Raw genomic sequence first — 18,034 nt, 5'->3', positions numbered from 1 at the left:
AATATGTATGTGTGTGTGTGTGTGTATATATATATATATATATATATATAAATATATATATATATGGTAAAGCAAGTAGAAATCAGCTCAGTGTAAAAATCAAGGTGTACATATAAGGTGAATTGTGAATTGTACTGAGAAATTATGTTGCCCCTTCTAGGGAACTCGCGCTACGTCCTCTAGCAGACATTAGAAGGAATGGGAATGGTGTCTGAAGCACATGTGAAACAACTCCAATCCCATTGGCCCACGTAGCCTGTGACGTCACAGGCAGGCGCCAGAAGCATAAGAGGGCACCTGCCGAACACGTCACCAACTTTTCTTGTCTTCAGGAGCCATTTGTTTGACAGTGCATGTGAAGGCATTATGGATAAAACCAAGGCAAGTGGGCGTTTTAGAAAGTGTGTGCCTCCGTGTCCTAGGTTTCTGACACCCGAGGACACACGTTCGGTGCTCAAGGACTCTGAATGCGCTCATTGTGACAAGTTTCCAATGAGAAAGCTCTGTTCACGTTTGTCCCTCTTCCCGAGGGATAAGGGACAAGTGTCTGCATCTCACGGTTCAGGTCCCGCTGCTGCCGAGGCACAGAGTAGACTCATGGGGTTAGCTGCAGAGAGGTTTGAGAAGGGCGTGGATAAGTGTGAATGTGCATTTGACTCACAAGACAGCGAGATGCGCTCATGGTGATGCATTCGCGGGGCTACTGAGAGCAGAGGTAAAGCTTTGCCTTTTACTTAAGATTGTAGACAGCCTTTGCATTAGCGCGCTCGCCTCTCAATGGAGTCGAACAGACTCAATGCAATGCATTCGCAGCAGGTTCTGTTCTCGCCTCATTCTTGAGGGAATCTAGTGTTTGAACAGGGCGTGCTTGGCTCTTGGGGGAGCTAATGCCTCGTATGCTTGATTCTCTTTTGAGAAAAGAGAATTGAGTGCCTACAACCCGTGGCTCGGGTCTCACGACTGCCAAGGCAGCTAAGCAGACCGATCATGGTGATTGTAGGTGGGGCATGGAAGGAATCTGACAGGAAGTGCTTTCCCTTTCAGGAGCTCCTTTCATTCTGTTCTCTCCCGAGTTGATAGTAGTCAGCATTTGCACGAGCATGTCCGGCTCTCGAGGTGCTTGCCGGTATCCAGATACTCTTTCTCTTGGGTCATCTGATCCCGAGGATAGGGCTACATTGGGCTCATCAGGTGAAAGTGGTTGTCAATGGAGATGAGAGTGTGAGCACTGAATCTCCCCAACCAAGCTCCAGTTCCGCATATGGGGAATGTTGGACGCAATGGCGCATGCTACTAAAAGGCTTGATTTGGTCTGGTCACATGAAAGGCAAAAGCCCTCCCGCAAAGATGCCCCCTGTGGATGCTCTCCCAGGGTGAATCGTCTTCTTTAAAGACTCCTGCTCTGCCATCCAGACCTCTTCAAGGCGCGAATCTTGAATCTTGAATCTTGAATGGTTGCGTTTCAAGTTTACCAAGCTGACTTGCTCAGAGACCTAGATGAGGGTAGGGTTTGTCCCCTATAGGGCAGTCGAGGAAATGTGCGGCACCACAGACTTGGCTCTTCGCGCCACTAATCATTTGATAGTCTGTTTCTTGTCTGGTTGTACAAGAATTTATTCCCAACTTCTGTAAGCATCCTTTTTGGCATGACGAAGCTGTTTGAGTTTCCCAGTAAATCACAGTTTATCATTATTGAATGATAGGAATGTCCTGTTAGGAATGCACATATCCTCACAGAAATGTGCATTCCTAAGTTACATTTGAAGTTACAGTATCTGTGAGCTCGTCCAGATTGGTGGCTGCAGCTTCAAAAACATTCTAGTCAGTGCAGTTGAAGTAGGCTTGTAAATCCCGCTCTGCTTCATTAGTCCATCTTTTAACAGTCCTTAGTACAGGTTTAGCTAATGGCCTGGTATGGCCTGGTACTTAGGACATGAGTTCAGCAGTCATAGTATAAATTATAGTATAATTTATCAGTATAAATTATAAATGATTTTTTTCCCTAAGAATGAACGTTACTTTGATGCATATACATTACACACATATATATATACTGTATATATATATATATATATATATTTTTTTTTTTTTTTTGCTAGTAGTAGTAGTATATCATATGCCCAACAGCCTGTATGTTTGTGTAACAGCTTCTCAGAGGAGGAAGGCAAGGCAGAAAGCGACCATTAGTTCAGAGCTGCAGAGCTCCAAGACGATGCCATTTAAAGGGCAGCAGGTTTAACAGAGGACAACAAATCAATAACATTTGGGTTGGAAATGTCACGACCTGCTCCTGGAGAGTGGCTGGGTTCTGAAAGCTTTACTCCGGTCATGACCCCACATTTACACACCATAAAACAGCTGCCCTGAGCAGACGGTTAACAGGGAGGGACTTAAGACAAAAAACTAAACTACAACAATTGTGAAGCTGATATCTTCTGATTCTCTTGCTATGCAAATGTTTAGTTTAGGGATGTCTTAAAGAAATTATTCTCTTGTGCCAAATTTATAAATGTATACTAGAATTAGCATAATGTGTAGCTACACTTTGTGTAATTATTGAGAAGCAGAACTGCAAGTGAGAGAAGGTGAGGAGAAAGAAAATGAAAGAATGGGGACATTAGAACAAGATGCATTTGAACAAATAATCCAGTTATCTTCCATATTCCCAGTGTTTTATACAGCTTTCATTAGCAAGATTTAGAAGTGCTAACAATGTATTGATTTGTCAACAAAAATTAAGTTTTTTGAACATTTGAAGGCAAAAATTAAGGAATTTCTGGAAACAAAAACACATAATTTTGTAATTTTGTTGGATATTGAAATACATTCTCCTATTCCATTACTTTGCATGATGAAAGAAGTGTGCAGAACTCACAATCAATTTAAATTCTAGCATTTGAATTGAGGTAGTTAATAGAATGCAGTAATTTGAATACTGTAATTTGAATTTCCATCTACGAAAGTAGAAGTAAAATGGATTGAAAAGAAAGTCATAACCCCGTTGCAAGTATAGTTTTTAATGGACTATGACATTTTCAGATACACATTTTACTATTAGTGCACTTATATGGCTGTAGCTTCTATTACATAATAAAAAATCTGATATCAATTTGTATTTTAAAATAAAATATTTTCTTATCTGAAAACACAACAGACAGCAAAACTTGAAAACATATTTAGAGAAATATGTGTAATCACTTGAGGTAATCAGGAAATAAATTCAAAATTAATTGCATTATTATGTCTGACAAAACTTGTGTGGGATTAATTAAGACTTGTTTTACATTTAAAGAAAAATAATTTTTAATCAAAATGTCAAAACTTGATCTTCTGGTGAAACAATAGACTTCTATTAGGGCTGTGCAAAAAATCGAATGCGATTTTCATTCGCATCTGGTCAGTAAAGCCGCTCCTGTGATTAGTAGTAAATCTCCAGCACAGCCCTAACTTCTACCTATTGACGTATACTTTTCCAAACTTGCAAACCTGCATCTACAGAATGTTTTAGCTCAACACCAACATTTCAAAATTCAACCAACAACCGATGGATGGGATTTTTTTTTTTCAATAATACATGGCAGTCTTCACAATATGTACTTCACAATTAAGAACAAAGCATCTGTTGTTACTTCAGTTTCATTGCGACTTTAAACTTTGAATTTCACCCAACCCTAGCAGAGACAGCTACAAGCAAGCCATTCGTCTACTCGTAATAGAGGTTAACACTGGCTTTTTTACCAAAAATTCTGTTTGTTTGAGTACTCCAACATTCAACTACTGGCTAAATCAATAGCATGAGACTGAAGTGTAACTACCTGTTTAGTCAAACAATTTTATATGGGAAGGTATGGTAGAAATGTCTGGGAAATCTGTTTGAAAATAAACATTATGTTTGTAATTTGATTTGATGATGCTAGTGTCACAAATTACACACTTCACCTTACAAACAAAAGTAGAAAAGCACACACAAAGGTTTGGAAAGGACAGAGTGGATGTTCCTTTAAGAGAGAGCAGACAGATCTGGCACTGACAGGAATGACACCGGATCTTCCAGAACCTTGCATGAGTGTTTGAGTGAGTGCTCAGCTGTCGGTTGGAACGAGAGTGAGAGAGTATGTAGTCTTGCAGCTTGACTTGAGAAGAAAGCAGAGTGACAAACAGACATATGATCCAAACTAGACATAAAAAACTTACAGACACAAACATGCACACTTACACTAAAGAATCACAATTCTCCTATCACGGCCACTTTTGTGACTGATTTCATTGGACTGCACAACCTCTCTGTAGAAGTTCAGCTTTTTTTTCTCACCCCTCTCTGCCCTTAGAACGGAATGTTCAAAGTGGGAATGGCTATTAGCGAGTTACATAATCGGAAATCAGTTACCGAGACATGTTGAAAATGGCTCTTGGCTCTGTCTGTGATGATATTGTAAATAGCGTGCACCTGAACTCATGCAATTACAGGCAGGGAGCACATAGAGCAGGGAAGAGCCTTTTGTAAAAAGGCTGTTTGGCAGGCCGATTGGATACAGGAAGAAAATAACTATAATAAATGACATAAAATAATGTCCATAATAAATTACGGACGTCCAAGTTGTTCAGCACATGTGTCTGAGTGTCTTCAAGGTGTGTTTCTCTGAAAGGAGGAAGAAGATGGACAGAGCTATGTGGGTGTAGAGATAAAGATCTCAGGAAGATCAAGTGTGTGTGTTTGCACCTACTTAACCATATAATAAAGACAAATTTGTACATCAAATATTATTATATACAATAAATGCAGACAGTGTGTGGATTAGGGTTAGGTTATAGCATTTATAACTAGCAGTAACTTGCATTAGGGGTAGTATCAAAAAAGGTCATCCAAGAAAGCAGTTAAGTACCAGCAGAGAACTCTGAGGACTTCTCTTGCTTAGATACAAATGATCCATGGCAAACGGATCCATCTGAATGTAGCTTGAACTGTGATAGTGGCTTAAGGAAAACTGAAGGAAGTCTTATTGCATGTTGATAAAAAGTCAGACTGTATCATCTAGGTAAATAATTCTGTGTGAGCGCTCCTGGAGATCACACTTTTGCCCAAGTAATTACTGACACCTAGTGGTGATACCTGTAAACAAATACATTTAATGGAGTGTGGAATTTCTGTAACACATTTTCATTAGTAGTTTTAAGTAGTTAATTTTATACAAATATTAAAAACGCACATTTTAATTCATTAAAAACCTTTATTATTATCATTATTATTTTATTAAACAATAATTTCTATATTATTTATAGCTTTTAATTATTGACCAATCAGCATTCAGGACCAGATGTTCTGGTGCAGAACTATTCTATAGAAGAATAGAAAAATAGAAGAATTAACCTGCAGACAGTATAATTGTGTTAAAGATTGAAAACTGTGACAGATGGAAAGATGGAAGTGTATTAGTCAAGTTTATGGGTTAGTACTTACAGTAATGTTAGTGTCTGCATTGTCAACAACACTATCATCATCAAGACTGTCCATGTCCTCAGAGGACTGATCTTCAGTCTGAAATAGGAATGTAACACTAGCATGGCAGGCAGACTCACAATATCAATGAAAACCAAGCAATGCAGGGTTTAAAACGCTGCAATATCAACAAAACATATCATTTTCATTATATTTTGCAATATGCATTAGTTCCCCCCGCATATCTATGGGTTCAGGTGTTTGTTGCTTTATGTCTAAATATTTTTGGCTTTCTAGGCTACCAGAGTTGCCCATATACCACACCATGTTACAACACAGTAGGGCTATTGACAGTAGGGCCGCGGCACCCCGGTTGGGAAACACTGTTCTAGACATACAGCATTCAAACATACAGCACTGTAAAGGTTTCAAGAAATATGAATAAACACTTGTATGTGTCCGTTCACGCACACGTGAGCCTGTGTTCTACCTTTGATTTCCTGCGATTAAACTCTAGGAAGCCCAGCAGACCTTTTTTCTCTGATCCACTCAGACTGTAGGAGTGAAGAGATTCAGCTGTAAGAGAAACACATGCGTTCAGCATCTTACACAAACATGCAGGACCAACTATTATAATGTAGAACTGAGTCAAGCAAAGTTACTTTTGTTGGAGTGATTAATTTTGAGCTGGCTAATGAGAACAATGGATTATGGAAGATAAAAGATTAGCATATGCAGAATAAATGCTAGTGCTTGCACGTCAGCAAACCAGTAGCGTTAAATGTTTTTTGTGAGTTTAGGAATTAAGCTTGGTCTCTGTAAATGAAATGCCGTATCAAACCCACTGTCATGACAACAAGATCTAACTTTAAATTTTACATACACTACCATTCAAAAGTTTGTGGTAAGATTTATGAGATATAAAAGATTTCTATTTAAAACAAATTAAATTTTTTGAATTTTTATTTATCAAAAAAAAAACTTGAAAAAACTATCATGGTTTTCACCAAAATATTAAGCAGCAGAAATAAATTACATTCAAAAATATTCAAATAAAAGGTTATTTTAAATAGTAATATTTCACAATACTGTTTTACTGTATTTTAATCAAATAAATGCAGCCTTGTTGAGCATAGAACACGTTAACGTTAAAAAAATGTTACAGACAATTTTTTTGAATGTTAGTGTAAACCAAAAAATAAATAGTACACAATGCACAAAAAGCAGTACAAAATTCTGGCAACAGATGGCGCTACACTTCTGCAAAGCTCCGAAGCCTCTACTCAGGGCTGTCCAAACTCGGTCCTGGAGGGCCGGTGTCCTGCAGAGTTTAGCTCCAACTTGCCTCAACACACCTGCCTGGAAGTTTCTACTATGCCTAATAAGAGCTTCATTAGCTGGTTCAGGTGTGTTTAATTAGGGTTGGAGCTGAACTCTACAGTACAGTGGCCCTCCAGGACCGAGTTTGGACACCCCTGCACGTCAACAAAATCAGATGAAAGAACACTAATGCAACTACAAAACCTAAAGAAGAATTAACAGGACAAGTAACAGGTTTCTCTGAACACAGTGAATTGAGAATGAAAGCATCACAGTAACAATAAGCATGAAAGATGAATACATAAACATAGGCACTGCATGTCTTGTTTAATTTCAATTGGCCAGGCCATTTTAATTATTAAAGGCTCTAGTACGTTCTGTGACAGGAAGCAAACAAGGCAATTTGTCTACATATACAGTAAAGCCACTGTGACAACTATCAGTACCTGAGTAGTTCAGGGCAGGTGTCGAAGCCATTTTAGGCTGGAGAACTGGAAACAATCAAACCAGTACAACAGTTAAAGGCAAATGAAAGTGAATAGAAATCTTTTTACATTTGGCTAGACAGTGAAGGACTCACACTTTAGACAGTGAAATGTCACAGGCTTAGTGCCCTTTAGGTGCTGTGTTTGAGCATGTTATGTAATAATAGCACTGGCTAAACAAAGATACTATAAGTGAATACATCTAAGAGTGTGTCTGAACAGGAAGTGTTGGACCTGCCGATGAAATATCTAAATTGAAACTTGCTCTAAACCTGTGGTTTCTCAGCTGTTCTTTACATCAATACAATGATTTTCCATTGGATGTAATTAAGTTGCTACCCAGCACGCTACCAAAATTAATTATTGTGGCTCCTCATATATATTTTGAACTTTCTATACATCAAAGATTCCTGAGGAAAGAACAACTGTTTCACGGTTTTCCACCAAATTATTAAGCAGCATTTTCATTTTCAACTGTGGTGTCCTGACATTTTTATCCCGTACCTAGTGTTTGATCCAGGACATAGAGTTCCCTGATATTCAGCTCACTCAGGCACTTGTCCAAGTCCAGCTGTTGGTGGCTGATATTGTCTCTGAACAGCAGGACATGGGCTGGGTCAAACTCGCACTTCTGACAGATCACGGGCACCAGGATATGCAGAGGGGCCAATGGATTTACTCGAACCACGGCCTTCTGACTTCGGTGATAGTTCACCACCAAACGCACCGTTTTCTATGTGATGAGAGAAAGTGAAACAGATGTGAAGAATGAGAGAGGTTCATTTAGACGTATTAAAGAGATGGCGGTAAAATATCCTTTTAAATAGCTTATATTATAAAAAAAAAAAAACAATAGATAGATTTGCATTGATAGGAATATTAAAGAAGTTAAATACAACTTTAGCTTTATGGTGTCACTTACCACAGCAATTAAACTGAATTGTCATTTATATCTGTTGGAAATGGAAACTGATTCATAAAAATCCCAGCAGGCAGTCACACCATAACAGTGCATGTTGACAGCAGCTATGTTGTATTTAATCTGGAATTTTTTTTTTTTAAACGGAGAAAAAAATTTAAATCAAGAGTAAATATACGGTACCTAACATTCAAATGCTCTCTTCCTGTACATGACAGTGGTGCAGCAAACTCACTACTTTGTGGCTATTTTCATATGCATGATCAAGATAAGATAAGACGCAACACAGATCTCTGAAGTTTCACATGAGAAGTGGGCAAAATTAGACTTTATATGCACGTCTGCAGTGTCTTGTAGAGGAAGTATCACACCAACCACAATACACTGCTTAGAGAAAAGCTTCTTCAGAGAACGAAATTTTGGGTTCCATCGAACACCAATAAATCACATTATCTAATTCAATTACTCATATGCAAATACTAATATTGCTCATGAAACATTCAAATAACTCTATTTCAGAAGCAGCTACATTTCATCTTAGCTAATAGTAAAGAAACTACTGTTAATCAAAGTAGTCACAGAAGACATTTAATGTGTGCCATTTCCTGTATATTACTGTGCAGACAAACGAGAGCACACCAGAGAAGACTGGGGTGCATGAAACAGTACGCAACATTTCAGCTTTGTTCCACATTTTAGTTAAAATGTAATCCCACTTGAAAAAAAAACTGTTACTCCACTTTGTCACACATTCTTAGACTATGGATGTGAGACAACATGTGTGACACTGCACACTCAAACGACACTGAAAAAAAAAAAAGCTAACTTTACAAGTACTGTAGGTGGGGCTGTCTGAATGACTAGATGGCCCTGAATGCCACTGACAGATATTGTATAGATAGATATGCTAATTTTCATCTCTATTCTAGCCTATACTTGTCTGAACAATTTGGGAACTTTGTATTTAGCACTTCTCATGTTGCTGCGTCATTAGAATGAATTGTTTTGTTGTATTCCTCATTTTCAGGTCACTTTGGATCAAAGAGTGTTCTAAATTAATGAATGTAAATGTGATTTTATTGTTAAATGTTACTTTAAATTTGCAGTGTAGCAGTAGAACTTTGACTGGGATGAATTTAGAGATTAACGTTCTCAGAAAGAGGTTTAGCATGCTGAGTTATATATAACAGTTATAACAGCCTGCTCACTTTGTCAACTAACTAAAGAGTTAACCATCCTGACCCATCTCTACTCTAGTCAAATATTTCTGAGCTTACATGTTGTCCATGTTTGTTTTCCTAACAGAAATTGAAAAAAAAATGGTGTTACTCCATTTCTTCACATCTCCATATTTACATTATGTATTGTGTGCTTTCAGTTGCCCAGTGACAGATTGTACTGTTGTTCTAGCAGAATCAGAGGTCAGAGCCTCTAACTCTGCCCAGAGGTCAGACACGAGGTGAGGAGCAAGAGAGGGGCCAGCCAGCCAGGCTGAGGAAGAAATAATGCATGGTAACTCTCATCAAATATTCACACATGAGGGGGAGGAGAAAAGGACACTCATGAAAGAGAACACACACTCAGAGCAGAGCCTGTGAAAGACTCACTGTACCTTTGCTCGAACCCTTTTTATGATCATTCAACCCTCCTGACACATTTAGCCAGAACAAGATGTCATTTAAGAACATTATTATACAAGAGTAAGATCAATATTACACTTTTTTACAGTAAAAAGATATTTACAAAAACAGAATACAATGCATCAATATGAGTAGCATGAATATGATAAAAAGCATGGACATAATTTATATAAAATCAATTAATATTTACATTTTTCACTATTTTTAAACATTTTTTATCATTTTCAGTTCACTTTAATAGTCTTGTGGTGCGATTTTTTTTAAAAGTTCAAATATTTACATTTAAAAGAAGGTCATAACAAACCCATGCATAATAACTATAAAATAATTATTAAAGTTTAAAACAGTTTTAGATGAAGTATATCATTTGTCACTAGGGCCCACCTGTCTATGACACATTTAGCCAGAACAAGATGTCATTTAAGAACATTATTATACAAGAGTAAGATCAATATTACACTTTTTTACAGTAAAAAGATATTTACAAAAACGGAATACAATGCATCAATATGAGTAGCATGAATATGATAAAAAGCATGGACATAATTGATATCAAATCAATTAATATTTACATTTTTCACTATTTTTAAACATTTTTAATCATTTTCAGTTCACTATAATAGTCTTGTGGTGCGATTTTTTTTAAAAGTTCAAATATTTACATTTAAAAGAAGGTCATAACAAACCCATGCATAATAACTATAAAATAATTATTAAAGTTTAAAACAGTTTTAGATGAAGTATATCATTTGTCACTAGGGCCCACCTGTCTAGCACTTGGGGTCTTGTTAACCCATAAAACTACTGCAATGAAGATAACACTTGTTCACACAATGAGCGCATCCAGTATGGCTGATGCAGTTAAACAAGAAGTAGACTGTAGTGTGACATATGCACTCACGCTGACTTTCAAAGCAAATTATTTACAATACAACGTCTGTCTACAGTAGTGATGTCTCGTCAGTAGTAGTGTAACCAGTTTCATCACAGTTGCTGCTGCCTGCCTAGAATTTAAAGATCTTCAAAAAGTCAAAGATATCACCCTGAGGCTTGAGGTCAAAAACCTCTATGACACCGTGTTTCGGAAACTTACCTCTGGCACCTTGGGTGGAGGTTTCCGGATTACCTTGTCCTCCAGCACTCGCTCTTTGATCAGGGCACAAGAGACGTCCAGGGCCCCCAGCAGGGCGTTGGGCTTAAAGCTGACGGGTTGAGCATCGGGTGACAGCAGCTCCAGAGTGTGATATGCTGGATTCAGATGGTATTGACTACACAGATCCACCAACAAATCCATCAGAGCTTTTCTGAAGAGACAGGAGGAGACATAAGGACAGCGAAAGATACAGTTACCTGACGATTTAGACTTGTAATTACATCATGTGATGCAGACAGGACTGTGATAGGGCGAGAGAGAGAGAGAGTCAGCTTGAATTACCGGTGTTACGTAAAGCAGCAAATTGCTACATGAATGCCAGTCTTAAATGTTTGGCTTCACTAACCAATTGTCAGTAATTCAACCTGCATCTACCAAAAATTGTTATGTAGACATTCTAGGGTTTTCAAACCCTGCTGATAGATATTTTATATTTGATACTCTATTCAAGCTGTACCTTTGAGTAGACTGACTTTAAATCAGTACACTACCTTCATGTGTATGAATGTCCAAATTTGGGCAGAAAAAAAAATTAAACACAAAGTCCAATATGTTTGAATATAATCATTATGTTGCTCACATATGGAATGGTCCGTCTAAATATAAATGTCTATTCTTCTGACAATTCCTCATCACCATGGATATGTTTTATCACATGAAAACACTGAATCATCCATCCTCCAAGCACTATTTTCTTTAGTCTTCATATAAAAGGTTAGTTTCATATAAAAGGTTTATGACGTAAACTCTCATGCCTACAAGTGTCAACACTTTCCTTTTTAACACTGATCAAAATTCAGTAGCAACTGAACAAGTAATAAATAAACTTGTCATAAGGAGCCCACTTCCAAGTTTCTATGATATTGTGGTCCTTTCATATACTGTATATGTATCTTAGAACTGGAAAAAAAGCCATGAAAACTTTGTTCTGCAATAACAGGCATTAAAAACCCAGCAGAATGTGCTATATTACAGGGTTTGGAAACCACTGTCTTCTGTGAACACACCCTGTAAAAATAGCTTTCCTCACTTTTTAACTGGTGTCTTGTTTTGTTCATTTTTTAAAGAACTGATGTACTATGAAATGCAAGCCAAATTTCAAAATCCATGGTAGCCCTTTGGGCAGGCACTCTTCAGATTTTGGTAGCCGAAATGAATTTAACTAGATTGTTTAAATATCAACACATATCAAGGAAGGAATTTTATTTCACTATTTCAAATCAATTTAAGGCTTTTTATGACCCGTTTTAAGACCAGCACAAATAAAATGAACCAACATATGATGCAATGTCTATGGTAACATATTGAACCGTTAAATTAAATGATTTACAGTTCAGATACAGGTTTTCACAAAAAAATCCCACCGCTGTATGGCCAGATGAGACTCAAACTACGGTTTCTCAACTGGATAACCAGTGTCTCGCTAGTAAAGTTTTGATGGATGAAGACTGCAATCAAGGTAAAGACGATTGCGGTGGCGTACAGGGGTCGTACAGTAAAGTAAGCACGCATGAGTCCGTTATAATAATCCGTGTATGAGTGCTCTTGACGCACCGATCACACATTGTATTTATGCACAGGCACAGATATTTCCGTACATTCACGCTGTTTCCACACACATTCACAATAATGTTTTGATTTGTCATGTTTATATGGGTGACTGCAGTGACCATCTGATCTGGATACAGACTGGATCTGGTGGCAGCGGTGACCTCGGAATCACTGTGTACAATGTCAGTGAACACTTCCTGTCCCAGCTCTATTTATTCAAAGTTACCACCCATTAAGCTACCAACCAATGTTAAAAATAAAATGTTTTGATTAAATGTTTAGGCTAATGTCAGTGCAATGAGCATATTCACCTGCCATCCACATTGACGGTGGTCTGGTACCCTGAAGGCAGACTGATATGGAGATCCACAGAGGGTCGAAGCATGTTTTCTTTGCTGTCTCCCCCTGAAGATCTTCCTCCATCAGGAACGGCATTATGGAAGATCCTGCGGGGGGCAGGTTGAGGAGGTTGAGGTGGAGGGGGGGCCTTGGCCTTCATTCTCCTCCTGTCGAATAAATTCACAGGAGCAATAAGTAAGGATTAGGTTCAATGTTTTAGTGGTATTTCAATGAAGGTTAATTTTATGACGGATAAAGCTCTGACACTACTAATACGAGTACCATTAACAACTGCCCAGTCATTACACAGAAAAAGGTCATCAGACATTCATATTTTGCTCGGGCCATGGGCATGCTGTTTGGGGCTGATACTAGAATAAATCTGATATCATAACTGAAAGACTGATTGCTTAAGAATTCAAGGTCACCCTTCAGGCACTATCATACATCATCATATACAGTACCTGATGAGCAGAATGTATCTAATGGGATAGTGGGAGCCTATCACGCCCCCTGAAATCACACCAGTGATGTAATACTTAATATTTTAATGATCATAAACAAATTTATGCATATCAAAGAGCATTTTCTCATTCTCAAAGTGTCAAGTCCTGGTGCAAGAGCTCGATATGTCACGCAAAGGTAACTTTTGGTGCCGTTATGTTGTCTCATTCTAACAAACTCTGATGATATGATTCCTTTGCCTCAACCTAATGCCAAAATGAATGGAAAAGATATTGAATCCACCACAAAAAAAGCCTTAAATTAAGTTTGAGTATATTTGCATTGTATGTTGGACAAAAATAAAAATAAAAAATAGCATGTAGCATGGAAGTGTCAATTTTGAAATTTGTATTTTTCAAACACTGCTGATAGATATTTGAATAAAACTGCTTGTTTAAATTCCAAGCCATGACTACCATCTAGTCTCAGAAAAGAATAAATAAATCGAGTTAAATCTGATACTTAATTTTCAGGTCAAATGTCATTAACTGATGAAACCAATGTGATTTCAGTCTTTCTCTATTCAAGCTGTACCTTTGAGTAGACTGACTTTAAATCAGTACACTACCTTCATGTGTATGAATGTCCAAATCTGTGCAGAAAAAAAATTTAAACACAAAGTCCAATATGTTTGAATATAATCATTATGTTGCTCACATATGGAATGGTCCGTCTAAATATAAATGTCTATTCTTCTGACAATTCCTCATCACCATGGATATGTTTTATCACATGAAAACACTGAATCATCCATCCTCCAAGCACTATTTTCTTTAGTCTTCATATAAAAGGTTAGTTTCATATAAAAGGTTTATGACGTAAACTCTCATGCCTACAAGTGTCAACACTTTCCTTTTTAACACTGATCAAAATTCAGAAGCAACTGAACAAGTAATAAATAAACTTGTCATAAGGAGCCCACTTCCAAGTTTCTATGATATTGTGGTCCTTTCATATACTGTATATGTATCTTAGAACTGGAAAAAAAAAGCCATGAAAACTTTGTTCTGCAATAACAGGCATTAAAAACCCAGCAGAATGTGCTATATTACAGGGTTTGGAAACCACTGTCTTCTGTGAACACACCCTGTAAAAATAGCTTTCCTCACTTTTTAACTGGTGTCTTGTTTTGTTCATTTTTTAAAGAACTGATGTACTATGAATTTGGTGATTTCAAATGTCAACATTGGCTACCAGAAATCGCTTACCCCACCTTTAAAGTTACAATGCTTAAGAGATCAATGTGATAATATATTATGTCACACTGCAGTAATTAAACATTGGCCTATCTTTTTAGGCTCTGGTTGATTAGACTGAACTTCTCCTTTCTGACCATAAAGGCTCATTAAAACTGACATTACATAATGAAGTAAGGCAATCTAAAAAACAATAATAGGAATAGCTTCAGATAATCAACAACCACGTACACAGAAATCTAGAAATGTATTGACAAGATTGTAAATTTCTAACTATAAATTTCTATTTCTAATTATAACATTCTATAACAGATGTGTTACATAAATTCCATAGCCACTCAAAAAATAATCAATGGTAATTCATTAATCAAAACATTTGGAGAGAAAAAAAGTGTAAACTGAACAGAAAACATTTTATGTTTTTCTTCAAATTAGCACACTTTTAGACTAGCTAACATATTTGAACAGTTTTTGGGTGGTGGGTGGGGTGAAGCAGTGGTGACACCATTTTTTTTTTTTTACTGTATAAACAGGTCAACAGCATAAAAACCTGTTGAAATATGAGAAATGTAATGTATTGAAGCAAACTAACTAACAATGATTTGCTCTATGACACTGCTAAGCAACTAAGCAACACAATTCACTGTGATTTTCTCCAAGTTGTTAATCATAATGTAAGCGCAGACAGTAAAATAACTACAGAACTTGTTTCAAAACAACAATCTCTGTCATGACCTTGAAGGAGGAAACTGGTAAACCATTAACCCCATTTGAAGTAAAAAAGAATTCATATTTCAGTCATATTTTATAAACTAGCCCCCAAACATCATACCACAAAACCTATCTCACTTTCAATGCCACACTGACACCCAAATATACTGAGAACTAAGCGCTCTTTTTGTTTCAACTGATCAGTCAAGCAAATTCCCTTTCCGCAGTGCAGATATTAGCAGTAGATAAAACCATCCTACTACTGTCAAAGCAGCCATGAGAATCTGTCTGTAGTCCGTGTCCAGGAACCACACAGAAGGCAAGCAACTGGAACATGGAGCTTCTATGATCCTAGAAGACGCTGAGAGGTGTAGAGCATGTGAGAATGCCAAAATGCTTGAACCTCAAGCATATCCAGTTAATGATTTATAAAGGCTTGTGCCAAAATGCCTGCTATCAACACACTGTTGTCATTCTACTGATTATGCAACCAAGACTACCCACATCTTTGCTTCAAGGCTGAACAAACAAATTAAAAAGGTTTTCTTTAAGAGTTACTTCACAAAAAATTTAAATTAGGTCATCATTTACTCACCCTCATGTTGATCCAAGTCATTTTGTTCATCTTTAGAACACAAAATAAGATTAAACATTAATATTAAATATGGTAATCAGAAGCTCAATCGTGCTTGCCTGACTCACAAGAACCAATCAGGTTTGTTCTTGTACGTGAAGCATGCACGCTTGAGTGAACGTGAATATAAGTCTAAATTAAATCTGTTCATTATATAAAGCATTCATATCTCTTTACAGTTGGATTAAACCATTGGATTACTTTTTTCAGTGTTTTTATAAATTTTTTGATGCTTGCAATTTTGGATTTCATGAACTTTCAATCTATGGACAAGAATTATTAGAGAATATTTTTCATTTGGTACAAAGATGAACAAAAGTCTTATGGTTTTAACAACATGATAGTGAGTAAATGATTACAGAATTTTAATATTAAATGCAGAGCACTAATTCCAAGTATGGGTCACCATACTTGGCCACATGTCACGTCACTTTCACTTTCACTTTGTCACTTTCATAATGTCTTTACCCCTAAATGAAGTCTTATACCATAATGAGTTGCATGTTCTTTTACATATGTTCCATTAAAATATTCAATCATTTATTAAATATTTATGAAAAACCATAATATAAATGAATTCATAATTATATGAATGCATAATATTTATGAATATTTTATTATTTATGAAGAGGCAATATTCAGAATTAAGATTTACCAAGATTTACCAACAGTTCTTTAAATTATAAGTAATTTTTAGTAGTTATGCCCAAGAAAGGCACTTTTGTAGGAAAACATTGACACCTGCTTGGATAGTGCTTGTATGTGTGTTATGTGTTGTACTAAGTGTGGCAGAACACACCTCCAGTGCTGACAGGAACAGGACGTTTTGAAAGTGTGGTTTTGTACCGAGCTCAGTGGCTGCTCAGATCGCACACCTTGTCCAACAAAGAGCCCTTTAGGTGTGAGCCAGCTTCCCTGGGAGAGCAGGAAACTCTCAGCTTCTCAGCTGGCAGCTCCAAACACACAGCCTTCATTGCGACTGGGTTGCTAATGGATCGACTTTGTCCTTTTGAAATTACTTAGCTTTCACCGCATTGATACATTTTCACTCTGTAATGTGCTCCTCCAACTACTTCTGCAGTATATAGTATTCATGTTTGCACAGTATGCAAATGTATATTTCTATGGAATATCCAGATGACTTACAACATTTGCCACAATTTGCAGTTTACAACAGTGAACACTGAACAGTACTGAGGGCAATGTATTTCACAATCCAAATATGCTCAGAAACAACAGAATAACTTTATAGAATAAAATAACATTATATCTATAATGTAAGAGCATTTTGTAAGTGAAAAGAAGTGTGTAAAAGCTCTTGTGAACATTAACAAAAAAACTAATTTTCTGAACCAATCACGTCATTTTAGCTTGCTTCTACAAGTGTTTGAGTGTTTTTATTGTGTCTCGAAATTCACTGGACTCATACCTAAGCGTTCCGCATAGCAAATGCAACGCTGTATCAGCTGAGGTACTGAGCAAGTTTACTACATCAGAAAAGTCATACATATGAAGCTGATTATGTGATTCAAACGTAGGGCTGGGCGATATAGCTAAAAAAAAGCATCAACGATATAATGTTTCATATCATTCAGTATCGATAATTATTGACATTTTTATAACCTGTTTTAAAACAAAGAGCAATAGAAAAAAAAAATGTTTACATGTAACCACTGTATTTTTAAATTAACTCAATTTATTGAGACAAACAGCAAATATTTTTTTGTTTTAACAGTCAAACACAAAATAAAAATTAAATATCTAATTTCTAATGTTTTATATGTAGATTAAATAGGTTACACTTTTGGCTTGTTTCCTGAGGCCACAGGAGGGCGCAATGAGCAAAATAACTGTCTATAAAAAAAGGGCGTTACGTCTAAATTAACTCATATAAATCAAATATAATTTCGTAAATTGCATAAACAATTATGAACAAAACAGCATCACATATTTATGCATTTCTTAATACAAAGAGCCGAATCGCCCATCACTCAGATTGCCTTTAAAACATATGAGACGCAGTGAAAAGGAATAAACCTCCACAAATTCGCGACGTGTTTTCTAAAAGTTTAAACTGTTTTAACTTTGCATGGCTTTCTATACATCTCTTCTGTGAGACGCGAGTGCAGCAGTCGTACTTGTCCG

General features: G+C 36.8%; 1 protein-coding gene across 1 annotated transcript in view; it reads right to left on the bottom strand.

The window, feature by feature from the left end:
- Window positions 1-15,633, bottom strand: part of LOC107751876 (protein cordon-bleu-like) — an 83,696-nt gene extending 68,063 nt beyond the window's left edge. Inside the window, 5 exon segments of the mRNA XM_016567642.1 lie at window positions 5,928-6,013; window positions 7,747-7,975; window positions 10,895-11,105; window positions 12,817-13,011; window positions 15,516-15,633. Coding sequence (XP_016423128.1) covers window positions 5,928-6,013; window positions 7,747-7,975; window positions 10,895-11,105; window positions 12,817-13,004 — 714 coding nt within the window. The 5' untranslated portion in view covers window positions 13,005-13,011; window positions 15,516-15,633.
- Window positions 15,634-18,034: the final 2,401 nt, after the last annotated feature.

The sequence above is a fragment of the Sinocyclocheilus rhinocerous genome, unplaced genomic scaffold, assembly GCF_001515625.1.
Source record: "Sinocyclocheilus rhinocerous isolate Xijiao unplaced genomic scaffold, SAMN03320098_v1.1 scaffold752, whole genome shotgun sequence".
NCBI classification, from domain to species: domain Eukaryota; kingdom Metazoa; phylum Chordata; class Actinopteri; order Cypriniformes; family Cyprinidae; genus Sinocyclocheilus; species Sinocyclocheilus rhinocerous.
This window is presented reverse-complemented; position numbering and strand designations above follow the sequence as displayed.